Source organism: Piliocolobus tephrosceles, chromosome 11 (assembly GCF_002776525.5).
Source record: "Piliocolobus tephrosceles isolate RC106 chromosome 11, ASM277652v3, whole genome shotgun sequence".
Taxonomy (NCBI): domain Eukaryota; kingdom Metazoa; phylum Chordata; class Mammalia; order Primates; family Cercopithecidae; genus Piliocolobus; species Piliocolobus tephrosceles.
In genome coordinates this window covers 127,663,790-127,684,961 of record NC_045444.1, presented here as the reverse complement: position 1 = coordinate 127,684,961, position 21,172 = coordinate 127,663,790, and the positions used below count along the sequence as shown (strand labels likewise).

Below are 21,172 nucleotides of genomic sequence, written 5' to 3'. Positions count from 1 at the left end.
TGGAATCAGACCAAATGACCCCGGATGGATCAAGAGGAATGAAGAGTGGACACGAAGCTGAAACCACAGGCAAGTTTCTGGAACTGTCAGGAGGGTCATCTCAGAGGAATCTGGGGGGTGGGAGCGGGGAAGCCGCAGAGGGAAGCATGCAATGGGGCCGAGTGAGGCGCGAGAGGAAGCAGGTGCGGAGCAGGTGCAGAGCGCACTTTCAGACGCTGAGGTGCATGGGAAGGCGAGCGAGGCTACAGGGAGTCTCCAAGGCTGCAGGGAGTCTCCGAGTAACGTGAGAAAGGCAGGTGGCAAGACCCGCAGAGGGCAGCCTCCAACAAGCCCGCAGAGGTGGAAGGGCCCGGCACCTGCACAGATGGCTGCAGACCAGCTTCAGCTGCCCACCCCATCAGAAGCCACCATTACAGGTGGATCCATGCAGCAGACAAAGAACAAGGGTCCAATCTGCCAGCCAGGATCTGGACTATGGTGTTCATTTTATTAGAAAACATAAATTCCCATTCACAAGACTACTTGGCATAGTCACCTCTGGGCAACCTTCCGAGGGCCCTGAAGTAAGTAATTAGAGACCCCTTATTTCCTGTAGCCATGAAGACTCAAGGAGAATTTAACCCCCAGGGAACATCCCTGCTGCCCCGTGCCCGGCAATGGAAGTTCAGTACATACTTGAGGACCTGGGCGACAGTGTTCGGCCCGTACCACTGGCCTATGGACTTGCCTTCGCCAACTCCCATTTGCGCTGCAGGGAACAGATCCAGATTAGCGACACCACCCGCTCCGACCATCCCAACGCCCCCAGCCCTGACCTCTGGTGGCACGTGGTGCCAGGAGACATCACAGGAAGGCCTGGACAGCACCCTACCCAGCCTCAGGTGGAAGGATGCCCCAACAAGATCGGGGGAGGAGTAAAGGGACAAACAAGGTCTCGGGGACGGTCCTTCACTATGAACTTAGAAAAGGGGAGAAGTCAGAAATGAAGGGACCACTTCCTTCTGTAAGTGAACACACAGGCTCCAAAGCCGGCCTTGCCTGCAAGAAAGGCCAGCTCCTCTTTACTGGCTCCATGCCAGTATGAGCATTCACATTCACTGATGGGGTGAGGCCAATTTCCCCAGGCTGTGCCGAGCACCAGGCACTGCAAGCCGCATGGACAGCAGGAAGGGCAAGGCCCAGGGTCTGGGCCGGGGTGGGACGGGGGTGACGTGGGATGACACGGGGGTGATGTGACAGCAGTGCACAGGCCGTCAGAGGTCAGGGTTTACAGCCTCCTGCTCTACATCCCACAACACCAGAAAAGCTCTTAGGGGAAACCGACCACTCCACCCTCTCCAAACAGCCCGGGTGGGGCCTGGCACAATCCGCAGCCTCCCACCTATCTGGTGAATGGAGTAGTAACTGTCTTTCCTGTCGATGAACGCGTTGAGGACGCTGAAGTAGCTGTCTGGCTGCCTCTTCCTTTGTGTCCACCTCCAATCTATTGGAAAAAAATCACAGGTATGCTCTACCATAAATATGAAATATGCTCTACCATAAATATGAGATATGCTCTACCATAAATGAGAAACAAGAAACGAGTTTTCACTTTCACATTCAAGACACAGATGGCATCCAAACCTTTTTCAGAATCTTCTCTTGTTTTTTTACTTGGAAACAGAGTCTCGCTCTCTCACCCAGGCTGGAGTGCAGTGGTGCAATCTCGGCTCACTGTAACCGCTGCCTCCCGGGTTCAAGTGATTCTCCTGCCTCAGCCTCCTGAGTAGCTGGGACTAAAGGTGTGTGCTACCACGCCTAGCTCATCTTTGTATTTTTAGTAGAGATGGGGTTTCACCATGCTGGCCAGGATGGTCTTGATCTCCTGACCTTGTGATCCACCCGTCTCGGCAAAAAAAGTGTTGGGATTACAGGCATAAGCCACCACGCCCAGCCAGAATCTTTTAAAAGTAAAAACCCATGTTCTCCAGGATTTCAAATACATATATGCCAAGTTATCAAAACAAATCTGTACAGAAAACAGTTTCAGTAATTTAAAACATTTATCACCATTCATCTTTTTTTTTTTTTTCCGAGATAGGGTCTAACTCTGTTGCAGAGGCTGGATGGAGTGCAGTGGCACAATCTCAGCTCACTGCAGCCTCCATCTCCTGGGTTCTAGCAATTCTCCGTATCAGTCTCCTGAGTAGCTGGGACTACAGGCAGGAGCCACCACGCCTGGGTAATTTTTGTATTTTTTGTAGAGACGGGGTCTTGCCATGTTGCCCAGGCTGATTTATCAGCATTCTTTAAAGTCAGTTTTTTAAATCAATAAAAACAAGTGGCTCATTACTCAAGAAAACCTCAAGTTCTACTTTGTGTTTTACCTGGGACCTGCTCTAAAAAGCCCTGACCCCACAGTCCCCTTTGCTTCCTGAGAACACCGTGGCCATGCGCCCTCCCCAGGGCTGTGACTCACCTCGGCCTAGGTGCCGGCACACCAGGGCTTGGGCAAAGATCATCTGTCCACAGCGCAGCATGCAGCCCCAGCCTGTGTCCGAGGTGGGGCCTGTCCCCCCTGTCACGGCAGACAGAGAGAGAAGTGCTCATGGCCAGATGGCCCCACAGGCCACGAGCCCACTGGCCAGAGGCAGCGGGTCAGTCCCACACCACGGGCACCGACCGACTCCCTCATCCATCAGCTCCACTTGGGGCAACACACACCTCTTAGGACTCAGTAACGCCAAGGGCCACATTTACTGGAGACTGAAATGTCCCGACAACCTCCTCAAAATGGGCAAAACACACGAACAAGTCAGTCACGGAGTCAAAGGAAGTCTGACAAACACAGGAAGACGCTGACCCCCACAAGTCATCCAGAAAATGCAAAGTTAAACAAGACAAGTCATTTTCCAATTGCCAGAAAGGCAGAAATTCAAAGGTGTGATGACAAGCAGTGCTGCCGAGAGCACAGGAAGGGCCGCAAGGGCAGCAACTCAGCCCTTCCAGCACAGGTGCCTGTGGGCCCTTCCCTCACAGCCACTCCCTGGGGCCCAGAAAGATGGACAACATGCACCACGGAACCGCGCGGGAAACACTGCCACTCCACAGCAGGGGTCCGGTGGAATGCCACTGCACAGCAGTGACAACAGAGAGGGCCACCTGTGTGGCAGGCAAGAGGCTGGCAGGTGGCTGCACACCAGGGTGAGAAGAGGAGATTCAGGGGTCAGACCACAAGGTTTGCCCTGTGCCCACCGTTGGGCTTCCGGCAGCTTCTCCACGCACTGGCAAGGACGATAAACCCTGTGTCTTGGGGTAGCGGTGGCTGTCACCCACCGACAACCCAGTCAGCAGTGCCCATGATCACCCTCGCTCCACTGCTGATAAAAACTTATCTCAGAGCCAGGCGTGCTGGTGAGCACCTGTAGTCCCAGACACTCAGGAGGCTGAGGGAGAACTGCTTGAGCCCAGGAGTTCAAGTCCAGCCTGGGCAACATAGTGAAACTCCATCTATTAAAAAAATGAATTAATAATTTTAAAAAATCATTTCTGTGGGGCTAAGAAGGAAACACACCGCACTTGACCTTCAGAACTGCAATAGGGCTGCTTCATCTGCAGGGTTCGTCCCCAGCTTCTACCTCCTCCACAAGGCCTCTGCCAAACCAGAAAGGCTTCGCTCCAGTCCTGTTCTCCTTCCCAGCACGCGGCAGGGTGGCTGTGAAGGAGATGGAGGCTGGGGACAAACCTGCATCCAAGGCCGCTCAGAGAGCAGGTTCAGCGCAGCTGCAAAACAAGCCCTTGTGGAACGAGCAACTCTTCCCAGGGCACGTCTGACAAGTTTGTCATTAAAATATATCATTAAATATCAATATTTCCAGGGTACCTCTGACAAGGTGTATCATTAAATATCAACCTAAGGAGACACTGTCATATGTCCCTACGCGTCAGTGTTCTCCATCGTCAAGCCACTGTGGCTATCTGACTTCCACCTCACTTCAGGATAAAGAACGAAACCACCCCTAGAAGAGGGACCAAACCCTGACCCGGCGCTGAGGAAGCATGACGCCAGCCCGGCCCTCACCTCCGGCCTCAGTTCTCCGCTGGTGAGAGCAAGGCTGAGAACCAGTCCCCATCTCCTTCCAGCTCCAGGGCATACAACAATGATGAATGGCTTTTAACAGAACGTACTTTAGTGTTACATAAAAACATGTCACATTCACCTGGCCCTTCAAATCTCCCCACAGGTAAGTGCGGAAAATACTAAAAAAGATGAGGGCTACAGAGAATGGCTTCCCAACATTCTGGACCTAAGAAACACACTGTAGAGCTGTGACCCAGAACACACATTCAAATATGCAAATAAAACTAAAATCCCTGAAGCAACATGCTGCCTGCCCATGGCGGTCACGCACTGTTTTCTGTGCCATTCTGTCCTACATTTAAAACAATGTTGGTCGTGACTCATGATACTGACTTCCAGCTCCAGGAATAAACTGTGATTTGCAGTTGAAAAAACACTGGCCTAGAGTCAGGAGCCGTGGATTCTAGCTCTGCCACTACTACAAGGGAGGCCTCGGCCGATTCATTTAACCGGGATTGCTGTGAAGATTCAAATGAAGTACGTGGCATATTGAAGTCAAATCTACAAGCCTAAGTTTTCCTCCTTCCTAAAAACATGTATATTTTGTCCCGTGTTGTAATAAAACAGAGTACTTACCAATGGCTGGAAAGTTTTTCCTGTATGTAAACCAAAGTCTAGATGCCACATCAGACAAGATCTCGTCCTTTTCTAGAGGTTGTTTAAAAGAAAAAAACACACACACACACACAACGCCTTAAGTTTGCAAGTCACATGTTATGGCAGAGTTAGCAGAGAACAATGATCACAAAATGCTTCTGCAGGCCAAGCGGCCAGGCCAGGGTGGGCTCCAGCATGGCCGATACCTGTGAAAATGCTGTATTTTCTACCCAGTATCCAAACGGGCTCTGAGGTCTCCGGAAAGTCTTCACACTCAGCAAACCGGAGAGTGTCGTAGGTCAGAGTAGCTGTTGAAACCAAAGACACACAATTGTCAGACATTTACAATTTCATAAACTAGTCCCAAAGAGCCATTTATAGCACTTGTGTGCTGAAGAGAACAATCGTAAATTCTTGCAACAGCAGCACACCCTCTTGTTTCTCGGGCCTACCAGGACACCCACCATGGATGGAGTAAACTATTGGGAAAGTGCAGAAGGCCCTGCTGGGCAGTTGCTCCGCAATGTACGGGGACAGGGAGGTGGGGCCAGCATGCTACTTCCTGAGCCTTTCATATTCTGAGCCACTGAGTGTCTAACAGCTGACACGAGGGTGAGAGGCCAAGCTAGGGGCCAACTTGAGGGGCGAGAAAGCAAAAAAATAAAATAAAAAGCCACCCGATTTGAGTACTTACTTTAGACTTAAAACATGTTTAAAACATAAAGGACAAAAATAAAATGAAACCACCCCCTTCATCTTTGCTCACAAGGGAAGCCACAGAAGAAACAGAACAAGGAGTCATTTTTCATGGTCATCCGAAGGTTTACCAAATGTCACCTTGGCAGCATGTTCAGAGTCACTGTGATGAAGGCACATGCTCTGAGGCAAGAAACACTGAGCTGCTGGGAAGACTAGGGGTTCTGGTCTACCCCAATTTCCTGGTGAGGAGCAGGTGCTGGAGAAGAATGCGGTGCTACTCCCAGGTAGGAAGTCCACCCCTGGACACTGAGAGATCAAACTCTCTGCCAAGTCCCCAGAGGTACCTGGGTACAAAGAGCCTAGTAATCAAGGACTGAACCTGTTTTCATTTCAACAATGCTATCAGAAAAGCATGCTACCACTTCCATGTGGCGACACCCCACTTTTTTTTTTTTTTTTTGAGATGGAGTCTTGCTCTGTCGCCCAGGCCAGAGTGCAGTGGCATCAGTGATCTCGGCTCACTGCAAACTCTGCCTCCAGGGTTCATGCCATTCTCCTGCCTCAGCCTCCCGAGTAGCTGGAACCACAGGCGCCCGCCACCACGCCCGGCTAATTTCTTGTATTTTTAGTAGAGACAGGGTTTCACCATGTTAGGCATGAGGGTCTCGATCTTCTGACCTATGGATCCGCCCGCCTCAGCCTCCCAAAGTGCTGGGATGACAGGCGTGAGCCACCGCGCCCGGCCGGCAACACCCCACTTTCTAAGGAGGCAGCTGGCTGCAGTCGTGGTGTTTACCCGCTGCACTCATGAGCCCTGCACGCCATCTTACTCTGTTTCATTTCAGTTAAGAAACCAGGCCAGGCGCAGTGGCTCACGCCTGTAATCCCAACACTCTGGGAAGCCGAGGTGGGCAGATCATCTGAGGCCAGAAGTTTGAGACCAGCCTGGGTCAGTATGGTGAAACTCCGTCTCTACTAAAAGTACAAAAATTAGCCGGGCATGGTGGCAGGCGCCTGTAATCCCAGCTACTTGGGAGGCTGAGACGGGAGAATCACTTGAATCCAGAAGTGGAGGCTGCAGTGAGCTGAGACTGCACCACTGCACTCCAGCCTGGGTGACAAGAGTGAAACTCCATCTCAAAAAGAAGAAAAAAAAAAGAAACTAGAGAGGCCACAAAACTGTGGCTGAGGATACCCATGTCCCACAATGTTCCTGAAAAGAAGGTGCCAGCCAGCAGCAAGGCACCAGCCCAAACGTGACGAGATGCACATCGCGTATTCTGGGCTGGCACCAGAGGCATCTCTCTCCAGCTGCTCTTCAGGGAACCGGGAACACACAACTCTCATCTGCTGCCTCTCCAGCTCTGATGGTGCCTGATCACTCATCCTTCAGCAGCAACTTCATAGCCATCTTTTGAAAATCAATCACTTATAAATTTCTCCCACATCTAAATTTACTATTTGATAACAACCCCACCCTTCGATATGAATGACATACGCTAATTATAAAACCTACTGAAGACTACAAAATACACAAATCACGTGAAGCCTCGTGGCCCAGCAATGACTCCTTCCAGAAGTCTTTATGCACAGGTTCACAGGTGAAATCACCCTGTGCCCGCGGTTTCCTCGGCATTCTACGTAAACACAGATCTCCACGTAGGCGGATACTACAAAGCATCGTGTGTGTACTTCTGTGCTATGCACAGAGGCAGGGGGCAGTCAGAATTCAAAGCCCAGCTTAGGTACTGGTAAACTGTAGTTTCCTGGACCACTTACTTAACTTCTAAGTGTGAATGTTCCCTCATCCATAAAATGGGATAATAACAGGACAGCCTCAGAATGTGGCTGTGACGTTTCCATGAAACACTTCCAATGAGGTGCTGGATGGCAGACAGAAGGGCTCCAATGGCAGCTCTGTCATTAACATCAAGGACTCAGAACCACAGGGTCAAAGGCACACACATTTTATTAGACCTAAAAGCCTTAATTGTATGTGCGGCTAATTCCCAAACACAGGGTTTGGAAGTACCCGCAAGCATCTCCCTCAGTGCAGGCAGAACTACCAAATCCACAGCAGAGGGCCCTACGGGCATCGTTTAAAGGATTCTCAGCTGTGGGAGACCCAGGCCCCTCTCTGCCCTTTTCCTAGAGCAGTGCTGTGGCTTCCTGAGCAAGAAGACAGGCATTGTGGAGTGGCTGGAGCCAGATGAAGCAAGCTTCCCACAGCAGGGCTTTGTCCAACAGCTCTGCTCTTTTTTTTCCTTTTTTTTTTTTTTTTTTTCTGAGACAGGGTCTCATGTGGTCACCCGGGCTGCAGTCCAGTGGTGCAATCACAGCTTGCTGCAGCCTCAAACTCCCAAGCTCAATCAATCCTCCAGTCTCAGTCTGCTGAGCAGCTGAGACTACAGGCATGTGCCACCACACTCAGCTAATTTTTGTATTTTTTGTAGAGATGGGGTCTCATGATGTTGTCAAGCTGCTCTCAAACTCCTAGGCTCAAGCAATCCACCTGCCTTAGCCTCCTGAAGTGCTGGGATTACAGGCATGAGCCACTGCACCTGGCCCCCAAGAGCTCTGCTCTTATATATTTTACTTGTCCATGCTTTCATAGACAGTTATCAACCGAACTGCTTGGTGACTGTGAATAAATAAAGTCCAAGTTTACATTCTCTCCCACCTTTTTATATATATAAGGTTACTTGTTTCTGCACATGATTACAAACACCGAGTTGGGATGAATTAAGGTCCATGCCTTTTTTTTTTTTTTTTTGTGATGGAGTCTCACTGTTGCCCAGGCTGGAGTGTAGTGGCACAATCTTGGCTGCATGCAGCCTCCGTCTTCCGGGTTCAAGCAATTCTCCCGCCTCAGCCTCCCAAGTAGCTGGGATTACAGACACCCGCCACCATGCCCGGCTAATTTTTGTATTTTTAGTAGAGACAGGGTTTCACCATGTTGGCCAGGATGGTCTCGATCTCCTGACCTCAAGTGATCCATTCACCTGGGCCTCCCAAAGTGCTGGGATTATGGGCGTGAGCCATCGCACCTGACCCACACCTATCTTTTTAAAGAGCTGAAAAACATCATGATGTCCCCGCTACCTCTCTAAAGCCACTCCTGAATCTTCAGAAGTCCCTGCTATTCTTTGACCTCTAGGCTTTATTCAGTATATAGACTAAAATCCAAAAAATTTATTCTCAAGGAAAAAGGATGCAAACACCACCGGTCTAATTTCAACGCTGCAGGACAATGATTCCATCTTGCTGTTGGAACATTCTTCTCATGTTTGAGACCGTTCCAAGGCACCAGCTTTGAACTAAAGATACACATATCTTTTATTTAAAGTACAGCAGAGCTAAATGAACACTTTGGCAAGTATCTCTTTGTAGACTACAGATGTTCCTTAACTCAGGATGGGATCATGTCCAATAAACCCATTGTAAGTTGAAAATACTTAAGTCAAAAATGCACTGAGGCCAGGCACAGTGGCTCATGCCTGTAATCCCAGCACTTTGGGAGGCCAAGGCGGGTGGATCACCTCAGGTCAGGAGTTCCAGACCAGCCTGGACAACATGGTGAAATCCCATCTCTTTTAAAAACATAAAAAATTACCCGGGCGTGGTGGCAGGCGCCTATAGTCCCAGTGACTCAGGAGGCTGAGGCAGGAGAATCGCTTGAACCCAGGAGGCATAGGCTGCAGTGAGCAGAGATCGCGCCACTGCATTCCAGCCCGGGTGGCAGAGTGAAACTCTATCTCAAAAAAAAAAAAAAAAAATTGAATACACGTAACCTACCTAACATCACAGCTTAGCCTGGCCTGCCTTAAATGTGCTCAGAACACCTACATCAGCCTACAATTGGGCAAACTCACCTGGCAACACAGTGCCCCGTACAGCAGGGGTCATCCCCCTCATCACTGGCTGACGAGGAGCTCTCTGGCATCTCCAGAGTACCTGGGGGCATATTGCTGGCCCAGGAAAAGATCAAAATTCAAAACGTGAAGTATGGTTTCTATAGAATGCATACTGCTTTCACACTCGTAAAGCCAAAAAATTGTAAGTCAAACCATGGTAGTTTGGAAACCATCTGTATTTCAGAAGAATGTGGCCTATTGTCATTGGGAAAAGGACCATATTGTTGAATCAATAGCAGTCTGTAGTATCAGAATCTGGAAACTGAGAAACAGGATGTCTAGTTTCCCATATTAAAAATATAAATGATAAAGGAATGAGAGAAATAGATAAGGAAGAAAAGGAAAAAGGCTCCCTCTGAAAGTAGGGTAGCGAGGCCTGAGCAGCTGTGAAGTTGAGAAATTTTCAACACGGCAGCAGTAAAATGCAAAGTTGTTGTATTTCTTAGATTTATTAGTAAACTTTATAGGCAAGGAAGCCAACTTCAGAGTGAAGAGAATAAGAGGTGTTGCATTAAGTTCAAATACACCACCACACCTCCAGCTGTAACTGGGAAAATTACCAGTGTGTGGCCTCAGATTCCTCACTGCATAAACCATCAAGGAGACCAGGAAACCCGAGGGGAGCAAAACCAAGGAGCAATCACAGTGCTTGGCAGTGAACAGGAGCAGCACAGCCACGGCGAACGTGACCCATGGGGTCCCTAAGGAGGGCTCCCACACCACTGTGCCCCACACTGCGCGGCACCCCCGGCTAGAGAAATGCACTCCAGCCCTTCCCAGACTCCTGCCCTCCGTTGGGAGTGAGTCACACATCCCCCTAGGACTAGTCGCGGACACACTGAAAACACGATCCCTTGCTTCTCTCACCACACTGCGCCCTCCTCTCTGTATCGTGGAGGACGCTGCGAGTGGGGAGTGTCTGCATGTCACACCTGGAGCACGTTCCTGACAGCAGAGCACCAGCTGTGGAGTCAGAAGTCTGAGCCCACCGAGCTGCCACGCAGCTCTCCAGGGAAGTGGCCATCCTGTGACTTGGTGTCCTCACTGTGAGACGGACAAGTTAAGGTACAGGAAGAGCTCAAAACCACACAGGAGCAGCGACTACTCTCTCAGGGCCAGCATTCTCAAATCACTGAAACGGGTGAGCAGTCAAGACCCGGCGTGGATGGACGTGTTATGTAAGCAGAGGTGCAGCAGAGTACAAGGTCAACAGAGACCCAACCAAACGTGAGTCTCTTTACTAACACTGAATCCAACATCACACACCTTCCTTGGAGAGAGTGACTGCATTTAGAGAACAGCAGCCTGCCGCCCCGCTTCACAGGCTGGCTCCAAGGACCAGAGGGACCTGCAGCAATTCCTACAAAAGAGCCAACGAAGACTCTCAGACTCGCATCCCTTCAGTTATGAGGAGGGCTTCCCTGTACTCTGGGGGGCTCACGTTGTCCCTCTCATGGAGGACAGGAGGGAATGCCCCAGGCGGGCCCTCCGGGCAGAACTCACTCCTCCTGGACACCCTCACAGCTCCAGCTGAAGAGGAAGACACAACAAGTAGCCATGGACTGAGGCATCAGAACGGAACAGAGACCTCTGTGACCTTCCAGATCCTACTTTATAATGGAAGAAGGAGAACTTTTTTGGAATTAACACTTCTAATTTCTTTTTTTTCCTCCGCCTCCCGGGTTCAAGCACTTCTCCCGCCTCAGCCTCCCAAGTAGCTGGGATTACAGGCATGTGCCTTCACGCCTGGCTAATTTTGTATTTTTAGTAGATACGGGTTTCTGCCATGTTGGTCAGGCTGGTCTTGAACTCCTCATCTCAGATGATCAGCCTGCCTCAGCCTCCCAAAGTGCTGGGATTACAGGCGTGAGCCTCCGCGCCCCGCCAACACTTCTGATTTCTACTGAGGTTTGCTTCTGGAGTCTGAGAGCCTGCTCGATAGCTACAGGACAGACACAAGCCTGGACTTCTTCCAACATCAGTCTCCTCACCCACGAAATGGGGCACAGCCACCAGTTTTCCCAGTGGGGTGAGAACCCACAATGGGTACAATACTAACACTCACAATCACTAACATTTGCAGATCGACCAACACGATGATTCCATTCTCAAACATTCCTTCTTTTTTTTGACACAGGGTCTGGCTCTGTCACCCAAGCTAGAGTGCAGTGGTGTGATCTCAGCTCATTGCAACCTCCCCTTCCCAGCCTCAAGGGATCCTCCCACCTCAGCCTCCTTAGTAGCTGGGACTGCAGGCATGCACCATCATGCTTAATTTTTGTATTTTTTTGTAGAGGTGGGGTTTCACTATGTTAACCAGGCTGGTCTCGAACTCCTGGGCTCCAGTGATCCACCCACCTCAGCCTCCCAAAGTGCTGGGACTACAAGTGTGAGCCACCATGCCCGGCCAGGTTCCTTCACTGACTCTTAGATGAATGAGATCCACTTAGGCCTGAGGCCAGCTGCCTCAGCGATTCTCCATGGAGAGGTTCCCTTGCCTTATTTCACAGCCCGTCATAATTTCACCATCTTCACATGCTGTGTCATGTGATTTATAAGGTAATTCACGTAGCCCCTGACAGAAAAGGAGTCAAGCTTCGAAAAAAATACCCATTGGCCGGGCGCAGTGGCTCATATCTGTAATCCCAGAACTTTAGGAGGTCGAGGTGGGCGGATCACCTGAGGTCAGGGCTTCAAGACCAGCCTGGCCAACATGGCAAAACCCTGTTGCAGTGAGCCAAGATCACACCACTGCACTCCAGCCTGGACGACAGAGAAAAAAAAAAAATACACACACACACACACACACACACATCTCCAGACTCCCAGGTAATGATTTTAATTTGAAATTAGATAACATGCAAGGTCAGGTGCGGTGGCTCATGCCTGTAATCCCAGCACGTTAAGAGGCCAAGATGAGAGGATCACTTAAGCCCAGGAGTTTGAGACCAGCCTGGGCAACACAGGGAGACCCTGTCTCTCTTTAAAAAAAAAAAAAATTTAGCTAGGCATGGACACCTGTAGTCTTAGCTACCGAGGAATGTGAGGCAAGAAGATCCCTTGAGCCCAGGAGACCAAGGCTGCAATGAGCTGTGGCTGCCACACCGTACTCCAGTCTGGGCGATGAAGTGAGACCCTGCCTTACAAAAATCAAAAAAAGATGACACGCAGGAGGAACAAGATGAAGAGGTAGGCCGGGTGCGGTGGCTCACGCCTATAATCCCACACTTAGGGAGGCCGACGTGGTCAGATCACTTGAGGTCAGAAGTTCAAGAACAGCCTGGCCAACATGGTGAAACCCCATCTCTACTAAAAATATTTAAAAAATTAGCCGGGCGTGGTGGCGCAAACCTGTAATCCCAGCTACTCGGGAGGCTGAGGCAGGAGAATCTCTTGAACCCAGGAGGCAGAGGCTGCAGTGAGCCAAGATAGAGCCACTGCACTCCAGCCAGTCTGGGCAACAGAGACTCCATCTGAAAAAAAAAAAAAGACGGAGAGGTACTGTACACCTTAAGAAAGAGTCCCCCTTGGAAGTCGTTCTCCCATTTGGTCAGCTGGATCCCAGACACTTGATTTTCCACACCCTCTTCCCTGGGACTTCTGCGATCTCAAGTAGAAGAGGGCAGATGGTATTTTAATAACATAGTAATTCCATTAGGAAAAAAATGTGACTTAATACTACTAATCTGACAGGCAGAAATGTTGGGAATTGGACTCAATGAATTTAACCAACTTCTCTCCATTTAGCACCAATTACACTTCATTCAACCAGGGAGAACTACAAAAAACATACAAGTAAATTCAAGAGCTTGCTGTAAAGCATTTCATTTCGAAGAAATCTTCCTAAAACACTTAGAAGTTATTTTCCAGAAGATTTATATTTTATAAATTCAATAAAGGGTTCTTCTTTTCCTTTAGAAAACTGTTAGCTTTAAGATAACAGTTTGCATATGATTACTCCTTTTTTTAAAATCCCCAAGAGTTTACATGAGAATGCTAGTAGTTCAGTCCTGAATGAAAATAGAGAGAGAAAAGAACTCCAAATTTAGCTACATCAGAAAACTAGGAAACGGTTTCAGTGCACACACTGTGCAGAATGTGCACATTAAAACCCACTCCCCGTGCAGCCTTTGCATTCATTACATGTTATGCTAACATACAGGATTTATGTTAAACTCTACACACTGAAAGTTTTTATAGTAGGAGAATGTGTAGGTTATCATTAATTCAAGTTTTTTTTTTTTTTTTTTTTATTACCAACCACATGCCAGACACAAGTGATGCAAGCACAAGATACCAGCTCTGTCCTCAAGGAATGGCAGTGTGGCTATTTAAGTGCTGGCACCTGCCAGTCCTCTGAATAGGGAGCATGCTTTTAGGGACAGTGCTAGGAACTGGTGGAGAACACAGCCACACCGTGGTCTGCCTGCCACCTCCTGGACCTCCCCACACCCGCAGAGGCCCTTGGCCTCTTTTCTTTCCCACCCACATTCAGACCCTGGGGGACCTCATCTGATGTGACCTCCAGTCTACCTCCAGCCCAGGCTTATTCTTTTAGCTCCAAACCTGTAGACCCAAAAGCCCACTGGACATTGCTACAAGGATGTCTAACAGGCGCCTCACATTCAACACACATAAATCCAAACTCGCAACAGAAAGCTTTCCACCAGGCAGGACCTCCCCAAGTCTTCCCCATCTGAGTTTCTTAGCTCAGGTCACACACTTTGGGGACATCTTTAACTCCTCCCTCTCCACCCATCCCTCTCCCAACTTCCAATCTATAAACAAATTCTATTGTCTCAACCTCCAAAACACATGCAGAAGTCAACCTCTTACCCATCGTGAACTAAGCCACTGGCATCTCCTTGCTAGCTTGTTCAACAGTCTCTTAGCTAGAATCCTTGCCTCTGCCCTTGCCCCTCTGCAGTACATTCTCAAAAGAGATGCCAGAGCAAGCCTGTTAAACAGTCTATCATGTTACTCCTCCTCTTGAACAAAACCTTCCAAAGGGTTGCCATCCTATTCAGAATAAACACTGAAGTCCTCACTATGACCTGGCAAGGCACCACTACTGAGCCTAAGTCACCTCTTTATCCTCAGCTCCTGCTATTCCCTCCACCACCAGCTGCACCCTAGCCACACCAGGCTCTTCCTACCTGCCCTTCCTCCTACACTGCTTAAGGCTTGGTCAAAACTTCACCTTCAGAGTGAGACCCTTCCTGGCCATCCTGGCTACAATTCTGATCCTCCTCATCCTCGGTCCAAGTCACTGTCCCCCAGGAGCCACGCACTTCACTGCTAATGCTGGTCTCACGTCTAGAACGTTAGCTACCCCAGGGCAATGGTTTTCATCTATGTTGTTACTTCTCTAGTCCTAGTGTCTAGAACAATGCCTAACACACACCTGACAATCAGTAATAAATAGTGTATTGAATGAATGACTGTCAGAACAAACAGAAACTGTATTACACATGGTCAAGGAAGGCAGAATCTTCAAGAACCCTAGAGATCAGAGGAGGGCAGATCATTAATCATCCCTGAAAGGAAATATAGCATCAAGAAAGAAGGAAAATTCCCCATGATATCCTACAAACATCATAAATGTTTTTATCAGCATAAACAGAGACCTTTAAATGCAAGCGACTTTCCTACTGATTCCGCATGCAGCAGCATCCCGTGTCCTATTAAAGTATCATCGTGTCAATATGGTTGTCAAGAGAAAATAAAAGACAAAAATAAACTATCATCATGTAACAACGTAACTGTTCTCCTAACCTGAACATGATGATTTTCATATTTTAGGTCATATGACCGACACTGAACTCTGTTTTTGACCTTAACCAAGTCTCTCATATGATACTCCAGCCTCAAGGTATGGAAATGATAGAGGCAGGGGGCAGACAAATACCAAGCAGAGAGGGGCGGGTCACCAGTGAAACCCAACCTTCAAGCCACAGTTTAAAGCCTGAAAGCCAAGCGAAGAGTCTCCGATAAATCCACAGACTGGACCGCAAACCTCTCTTCCTGTTTGGTGCGCTTTCCTCTAATTAATCCCCACCCTTCACCTATTTTACATATACTTACCCTTCTCTAATTGGTTTATTACACTGTTGTGCCCATCTTTGAGTGGTGACTTTGTTTTAGCCTTTTTTGCATACTCACAAACAAATCAGCACACACTCCCCATTCTGAGCCCATAAAAGCCCTGGACCCAGCCACGCCAAGGGAGACCACCCGACTTTGGGGTGAAGACCACCCTTGAGTCCCCTCTCTGCTGAGAGCTGTTTCACCACTCAATAAAACTATTCTCCACCCTCCTCACTCTTCGATTGTCAGTGTAATCTCATTCTTCTTGGATGTGGGACAAGAACTAAGACCCAATGAATGCAGGTACAAAGAAAACTGTAACACTGTGGCCCTCAGCCCTCTGCTGGGAAAGAGCAGTCGCCCTACATGACAGCCCACAGCAACAGGAAGCAGCCAGGGGACGGAGCTAGCCCCAGAGCTATAGCCTGGAGCAGGGCAAGGGGAGTGACAGGGCTGCTGACACTTTGCAACACCTCCTCTTGGGCTTCAGGGTTGCAAGCATCCCTGCTTGGGCGCCGCTACCTTCCCCTTGTCTGGACACCAGAATCCACTGCCCCCTTGTCTGGATGCTGGAGTCCGCCATGGGAGTTGCTTGCCACACGTCTAGCTGTAAGCTCTGCAGATCCCACTCTGGTGTCTGCGCTTGAAACAGCTGGCGGGACCCGGCACTCACTCACCCACACACCCACTCCCGCCAGGGGCTGAGCATGAAGTCGTGGCGGCCATGGTATCCGTGCCAGAGTGCAAACCAGGTGCCACCCGGTGGGCCAAGTAGACAGGGCATCTCCTGCGGCGAGCCCGGACCCAAGCAAGGCCTGGGCAGGGGCCTCGCCAGGCTGGAGGTCTCTGGCTGGCAAAGTGGCTGAGAAAAATCCTGCATCACAAACAGTAATACCTAATAAGATATAATACAACAGTTGTAAAACAGTAAACAACAAATAGTACACAGCTGCGAATAGTACAACAGTGTCTGACAGTTATTCTAAAAAATAAACTTCACAAGATACACATCTGGTCAACATGCTCCTTAGGGAGTCAGGGCTCCTGTTTCCTCCAACCAACGACCACATTTAAGTGGGGAGCTGCTACAAATCATCTAAACAGATATTTGCAATACACATTACAGTTTTCCTACTCAGATCTTAATAAATTCGTGTTGTAGCTGCCAGAAAAATAGTAAGTAAAGAATGACATTCAGAATGACAGAATTAAACCAGATGAAAATCTTTCTTTACAGATGGGGGATACTGGATAAAAGGCAAATCAGTTCCCAAAAGAATGAATGGGCTAAAACTTTTGTGTAAAAATATTTCTAAGGCTACTGGGCAAGCGATGGGTTTTGGTACTGACTTAAAACTATCTTGCCAGCAAAAATGGAACGCAAGCATGAAAGAATAGGCAAAAACACCAACACTACACACACACACACACACACACACACACACTCTCTCTCTCTCTCAGGAACCCAAGAAACTAAGATCCGATGACACAAATTCACTGTTTCTCTTTCTCATCACGGAAAAGCAGCTTGGAGGATCTACTGGTTACTAAATTGAAAACAAAAACAAAAAAGATGTGTATATTGTGATGAATACGTCATTATTTCTCGCCTCCAACCTACAAATAACTTCATAAAAGTTAAAGAATTTCCATCCCTTCACGCTCAGCTGCGGGAAGGCTACGCTTTCGCCCGCCGCTGGCGTTCCCGGTCCGGACCGCGGCCGCCCCATCCGCCGCCGCGCCACTCCCCGCCCGGCAGGCTCCGCCGCTCTCCACGGCCGACCTGGCGCAAGGGACTGTGCAGCCACAACCTCCAGAGCGCTCCGGACGGGACCGGAAAAGCAGCAGAAGCTCCAGGGCAACCGACAGCCGGTTCCGCGGCGCAGAGCGCCGCCATCCCCTTACCGCGCCCACCGCCCACCACCCACCACCCACCAACACCGCCCCGCGCTCCCGCAGCGCCCGCCGCCCCGGCCCAGCCTGGCCCGCACCGGTGTGCCCAGGAGCGAGTCGCGGCAGCCCGGCCCCGAGCAGCAGAGGCCGATGATAAGGCGAGCACCTCCTGCGGAAAGGCAGGCCCCCGGCAACTCCTCACCTGCGTCCATCTTCCCAGTCCGGCCGCCGACTGACCCAAGCGGCGTCGCTCCGACGGGCCCGCAGCGCGACGCGACGACGGGACGCCGCGGGGGCCAATCGGGGCGCGCGGCAGGCGGCAAAAACGATACGGCGCGCGAGCGGAAATACGCGGGAGCCGCCATTTTGGCGTACGGCCGGGCCGACGCGAGCCCGGGACGCCCTGCGAGCGGCGTGGGGTCGTGTCGCGGGACGACGGCTCGCTCTGCTGTCCGACGGGACACTGCGTGCCATGGGTGGCGCTTCCTCTTCTTAGAGGACCCGGGAGCAGTTGTCCAGGCGGCAGGGGCGGGCTCTGTCGCCGTCTGAGCAGCCATCTTGCGGTACGGACGTGCCCGGCGCGCCCATGTCGCCGTACGGTCCGGCCCCGCCGGGGCGACTCCTCCGCCCTCCTGCCCGCCTGCCGGCGGACGCTGCGAGGGGCCGGCTGCGCCCCGCTGGTCCCGAAGACGCCCGAACCCGCGCCTGGCTAGGACGCGGGCGGGGGCGGGGGCGGGCCCGCGGCGGGCGTCTGCGCCTCCATCTTGCCGTACGGCGCGGACGCCGCGGGCCGGCCCACGTCCCGAGCCGTGTCGCCGCCGCGCTCCCTCCCTCGGGGCGGTCCGCGGGCGGGCGGGCGGCGAGGGCCGGGGCCTGGCGGCGCGGCTGGGCCAAGGCCCGCAATGGTGATCTGCTGTGCGGCCGTGAACTGCTCCAATCGGCAGGGCAAGGGCGAGAAGCGCGCCGTCTCCTTCCACAGGTACGCGGGCCCCGGGCCGCCACGCCCCCGCCCCGACCCGGCCCTGCGGGGAAACTGAGGCCCCGCGGCCGGCCCGAATGCAGGGGGCGGGGGCGCCGGGCCTCGACTGCCTGGGCGCGGGGGAGCGGGCGTGGGCGCTGTGTGACCTTGGCCCGGCCGCCGTCTCTGGGCCGGGCGCCTGGGGCAGCGCGGCCGCCCCCACCCCGGGCGCTCGGGTCCGCCCTGCGCGCGATCGATCCGGCCGGCGCCGCAGCTTCAGAAGCCGCACGTTCTGGAAGAGCAGGTCCCGGGCCGATTGTCCTGCTCGGCCGCGACTGCTGCCTCTCCCGACCGCGGGCGGTCGGCCTGGATGTCAGCGAGCAGGAGCGGCCGGGCAGATGCGACCTGCGCCTCCCTTGCTGACAGCCCCAGAGATGGCTTTCCGGGACGGGGCCCCCGAGCCCGGGACGCGGGTCCGCGCGGAGAGCCTGCGGGACGGCCGGCTGAGGACCGCATCCTCCCGCGCTCCCTTAGAGCCTAGCCCGGGGCTCTCTGCTGCTTCCCACGTGGGCCCCCGCGGCAGGGCCCAAACCCCACTAAGGCCTTGTGGGTTCAGCCTATTTCAGTGAGATTTCTGCGGATTACACGCGGGAGGCACCAGAACCGCGAACAGACTTTAAAAACCACTTTGTAGATGTTTCTGTTTTTTGTTGCAGGGTGTTATTTAAGTTTTAAAGACGGGAGTGGCACGTGTTATTTATAGTGTTATTGAAAGTTCATAGTAGTTTGCTGTCAGTCTTAAATCATTACAATGATTGTAAGAATTAGTAACTTTAGATTATTTCACAAGTCAGCTAGATGACAATTTCCTTCAGAGCTTGTGTCCTAGAAATTTTGTTGCTGTTTTTTGAAAACAAGGCAACGTGTTGCAACGGTCTAACATGGTATGGGGGAAAGGACACCGAAATTGGGGGTGGGGGGCGCACCTTTGGAGGTGGCCTCACAACGCATTCAGAAAGGAGGTTAGAAGGTCCTGTTGCTTAGAACGTCCCAGTCCATCCTGTTAGGATTTGTCCTGGTCCACGCTGGCCTCAGGTGGAGCAAATAGCAGTTAGAACTGACTACCCTGCCCCATATGTGCACCTTAGGGCCTGAGGTTTTTTGTTTTCTTTTGCTTTGTTTTTTTCGTTTTTTCTCTTTTTTTTTTTTTTTTTTTTTTTGAGACGGAGTCTCCCTCTGTCGCCCAGGCTGGAGTGCAGTGGTGCGATCTCGGCTCACTGCAACCTCGGCTCACTGCAACCTCCACTCCTGGGTTCAAGCGATTCTCCGGCTTCAGCCTCCCAAGTAGCTGGGATTACAGGCACGCGCCACCACGTCCGTCTAATTTTTTTGTACTTTTTAGTACAGACAGGGTTTCGCCATATTGGCCAGGCTGGTCTCGAACTCTGGCCTCAAACTCCTGACCTCAAGTGATCCACCTGCCTCGGCCTCCCAAAGTGCTGGGATTACAGGCATAAGCCACCCCGCCAGGCTCAGGCCTGTTTTCTTAAACACACAGCTTGCCTTAATGAAGAAATGGTTATGAAGGATCTTTATTAGGTAATAAAAAAGAAATGGCTAAGCATCCTATTCAGTTTCTTCCTGCGCCGGTTGCTTTTCTCCCACAATTTTTAAATTATGGTATAATACATGTAACATGAAATTTACCATCCTAACTTTTTTTGGAGACAGAGCCCCGCTCTGTCACCCAGGCTGGAGTGCAATGGTGTGACCGGAGCTCACTGCAGCCTCAACCTCCTGGACCCAAGTGGCCCTCTCACCTCAGCCTCCAGAATAGCTGGGATCACAGGCGTGAGCTGCGGCTCCCAGCCTTTCCCACCGCTTTTTCCAGTGTACAGTTGATGGCAGTAAATATATTCACATTGTTGTGTAACCGTCACTACCATCCATCTCCAGAATTATTTTTATTTTGTAAAGCCGAATCTCTGCACCCATTAAACACTAACACCCCAGTCCTCCTCTCCCTAGGCTCTAGTAACCCCCATTCTCCAGTCTCTTTTTTTTTCTTTTGAGACGGAGTCTCGCTATGTTGCCCAGGCTAGAGTGCAATGGCGCAGTCTCGGCTCACTGCAAGCTCCGCTTTCCCGGGTTCACGCCATTCTCCTGCCTCAGCCTCCTGAGTAGCTAGGACTACAGGCATCTGCCACCACGCCTGGCTTTTTTGTATTTTTAGTAGAGACAAGGTTTCACCCTGTTAGCCAGGATGGTCTCAATCTCCTGACCTTGTGAGCTGCCCACCTCGGCCTCCCAAAGTGCTAGGATTACAAGCGTGAGCCACCGCACCCGGTCTCTCCTGTCTCTATGAATTTGATTACTCTAAGTACCTCATGTGAGTGGTATCATGCAGTGTTTCTCTTTTTGCAACTAACCTATTTCATTCAGTATAATGTCCTCAAGGTTCATCTGGGTTGGTTGATGTTTTTTTGAAGGGAGAAGACTGGGTCTCGCTCTGTTCCCCAGGCTGGGGAGCAGTGGTGCAGTCTTAGCTCACTGTAACTTCAAATTTCTGGGCTCAAAGAATCTTCAAGCCTCAGGCTCCCGAGTAGCTGGAACTGCAGGCGAGCACCACTGTGGCCTGTCCCTGGGCTGTTGACTTTTAAAAGGAGGCTTTTTATTCCTGGAGGTGGGCTTGCAGCAGGAACACAGACCTGTAGCTCTGGAGTCTTCTGGAGGTCTCCAGATTCTCAGCTGCTTGCGCACAGCCAGGGCTGCCTTGGTGCAGTCATGACCTCTCACGCCCCAGTCTCTGTGGAGCTGGCCCTGGTTTTAGCACCCAGAGTCCTACCTTCCAGGCAGTTTGGGAGAATTGGTTAGCAGTCAGCTTCTAGGAGCGATTTCCTGCTG

At 51.1% G+C, this 21,172-nt stretch overlaps 2 protein-coding genes across 4 annotated transcripts in view; one reads left to right on the top strand and one right to left on the bottom strand.

Moving 5' to 3' along the window:
• Window positions 1-18,018, bottom strand: part of ATG4B (autophagy related 4B cysteine peptidase) — a 30,456-nt gene extending 12,438 nt beyond the window's left edge. For all 3 annotated transcript variants that reach the window (XR_002726962.3, XR_002726963.3, XM_023195083.3), the window contains exons 1-6: window positions 17,513-18,018; window positions 4,924-5,025; window positions 4,697-4,768; window positions 2,459-2,557; window positions 1,382-1,483; window positions 676-748 (exon numbers count right to left, since the gene is read on the bottom strand). Coding sequence is in view for 1 of the 3 variants with exons in the window: in XM_023195083.3 (XP_023050851.1) it covers window positions 676-748; window positions 1,382-1,483; window positions 2,459-2,557; window positions 4,697-4,768; window positions 4,924-5,025; window positions 17,513-17,867 (803 nt within the window). In the remaining 2 variants the exon portion in view is untranslated. The remainder of the gene's footprint in view (window positions 1-675; window positions 749-1,381; window positions 1,484-2,458; window positions 2,558-4,696; window positions 4,769-4,923; window positions 5,026-17,512) is intronic.
• THAP4 (THAP domain containing 4) overlaps window positions 17,682-21,172 on the top strand; it is a 48,543-nt gene continuing 45,052 nt past the window's right edge. The window contains exon 1 of the mRNA XM_023195081.2: window positions 17,682-18,289. Within this exon, the coding sequence (XP_023050849.1) occupies window positions 18,213-18,289 (77 nt within the window). The 5' untranslated portion in view covers window positions 17,682-18,212. The remainder of the gene's footprint in view (window positions 18,290-21,172) is intronic.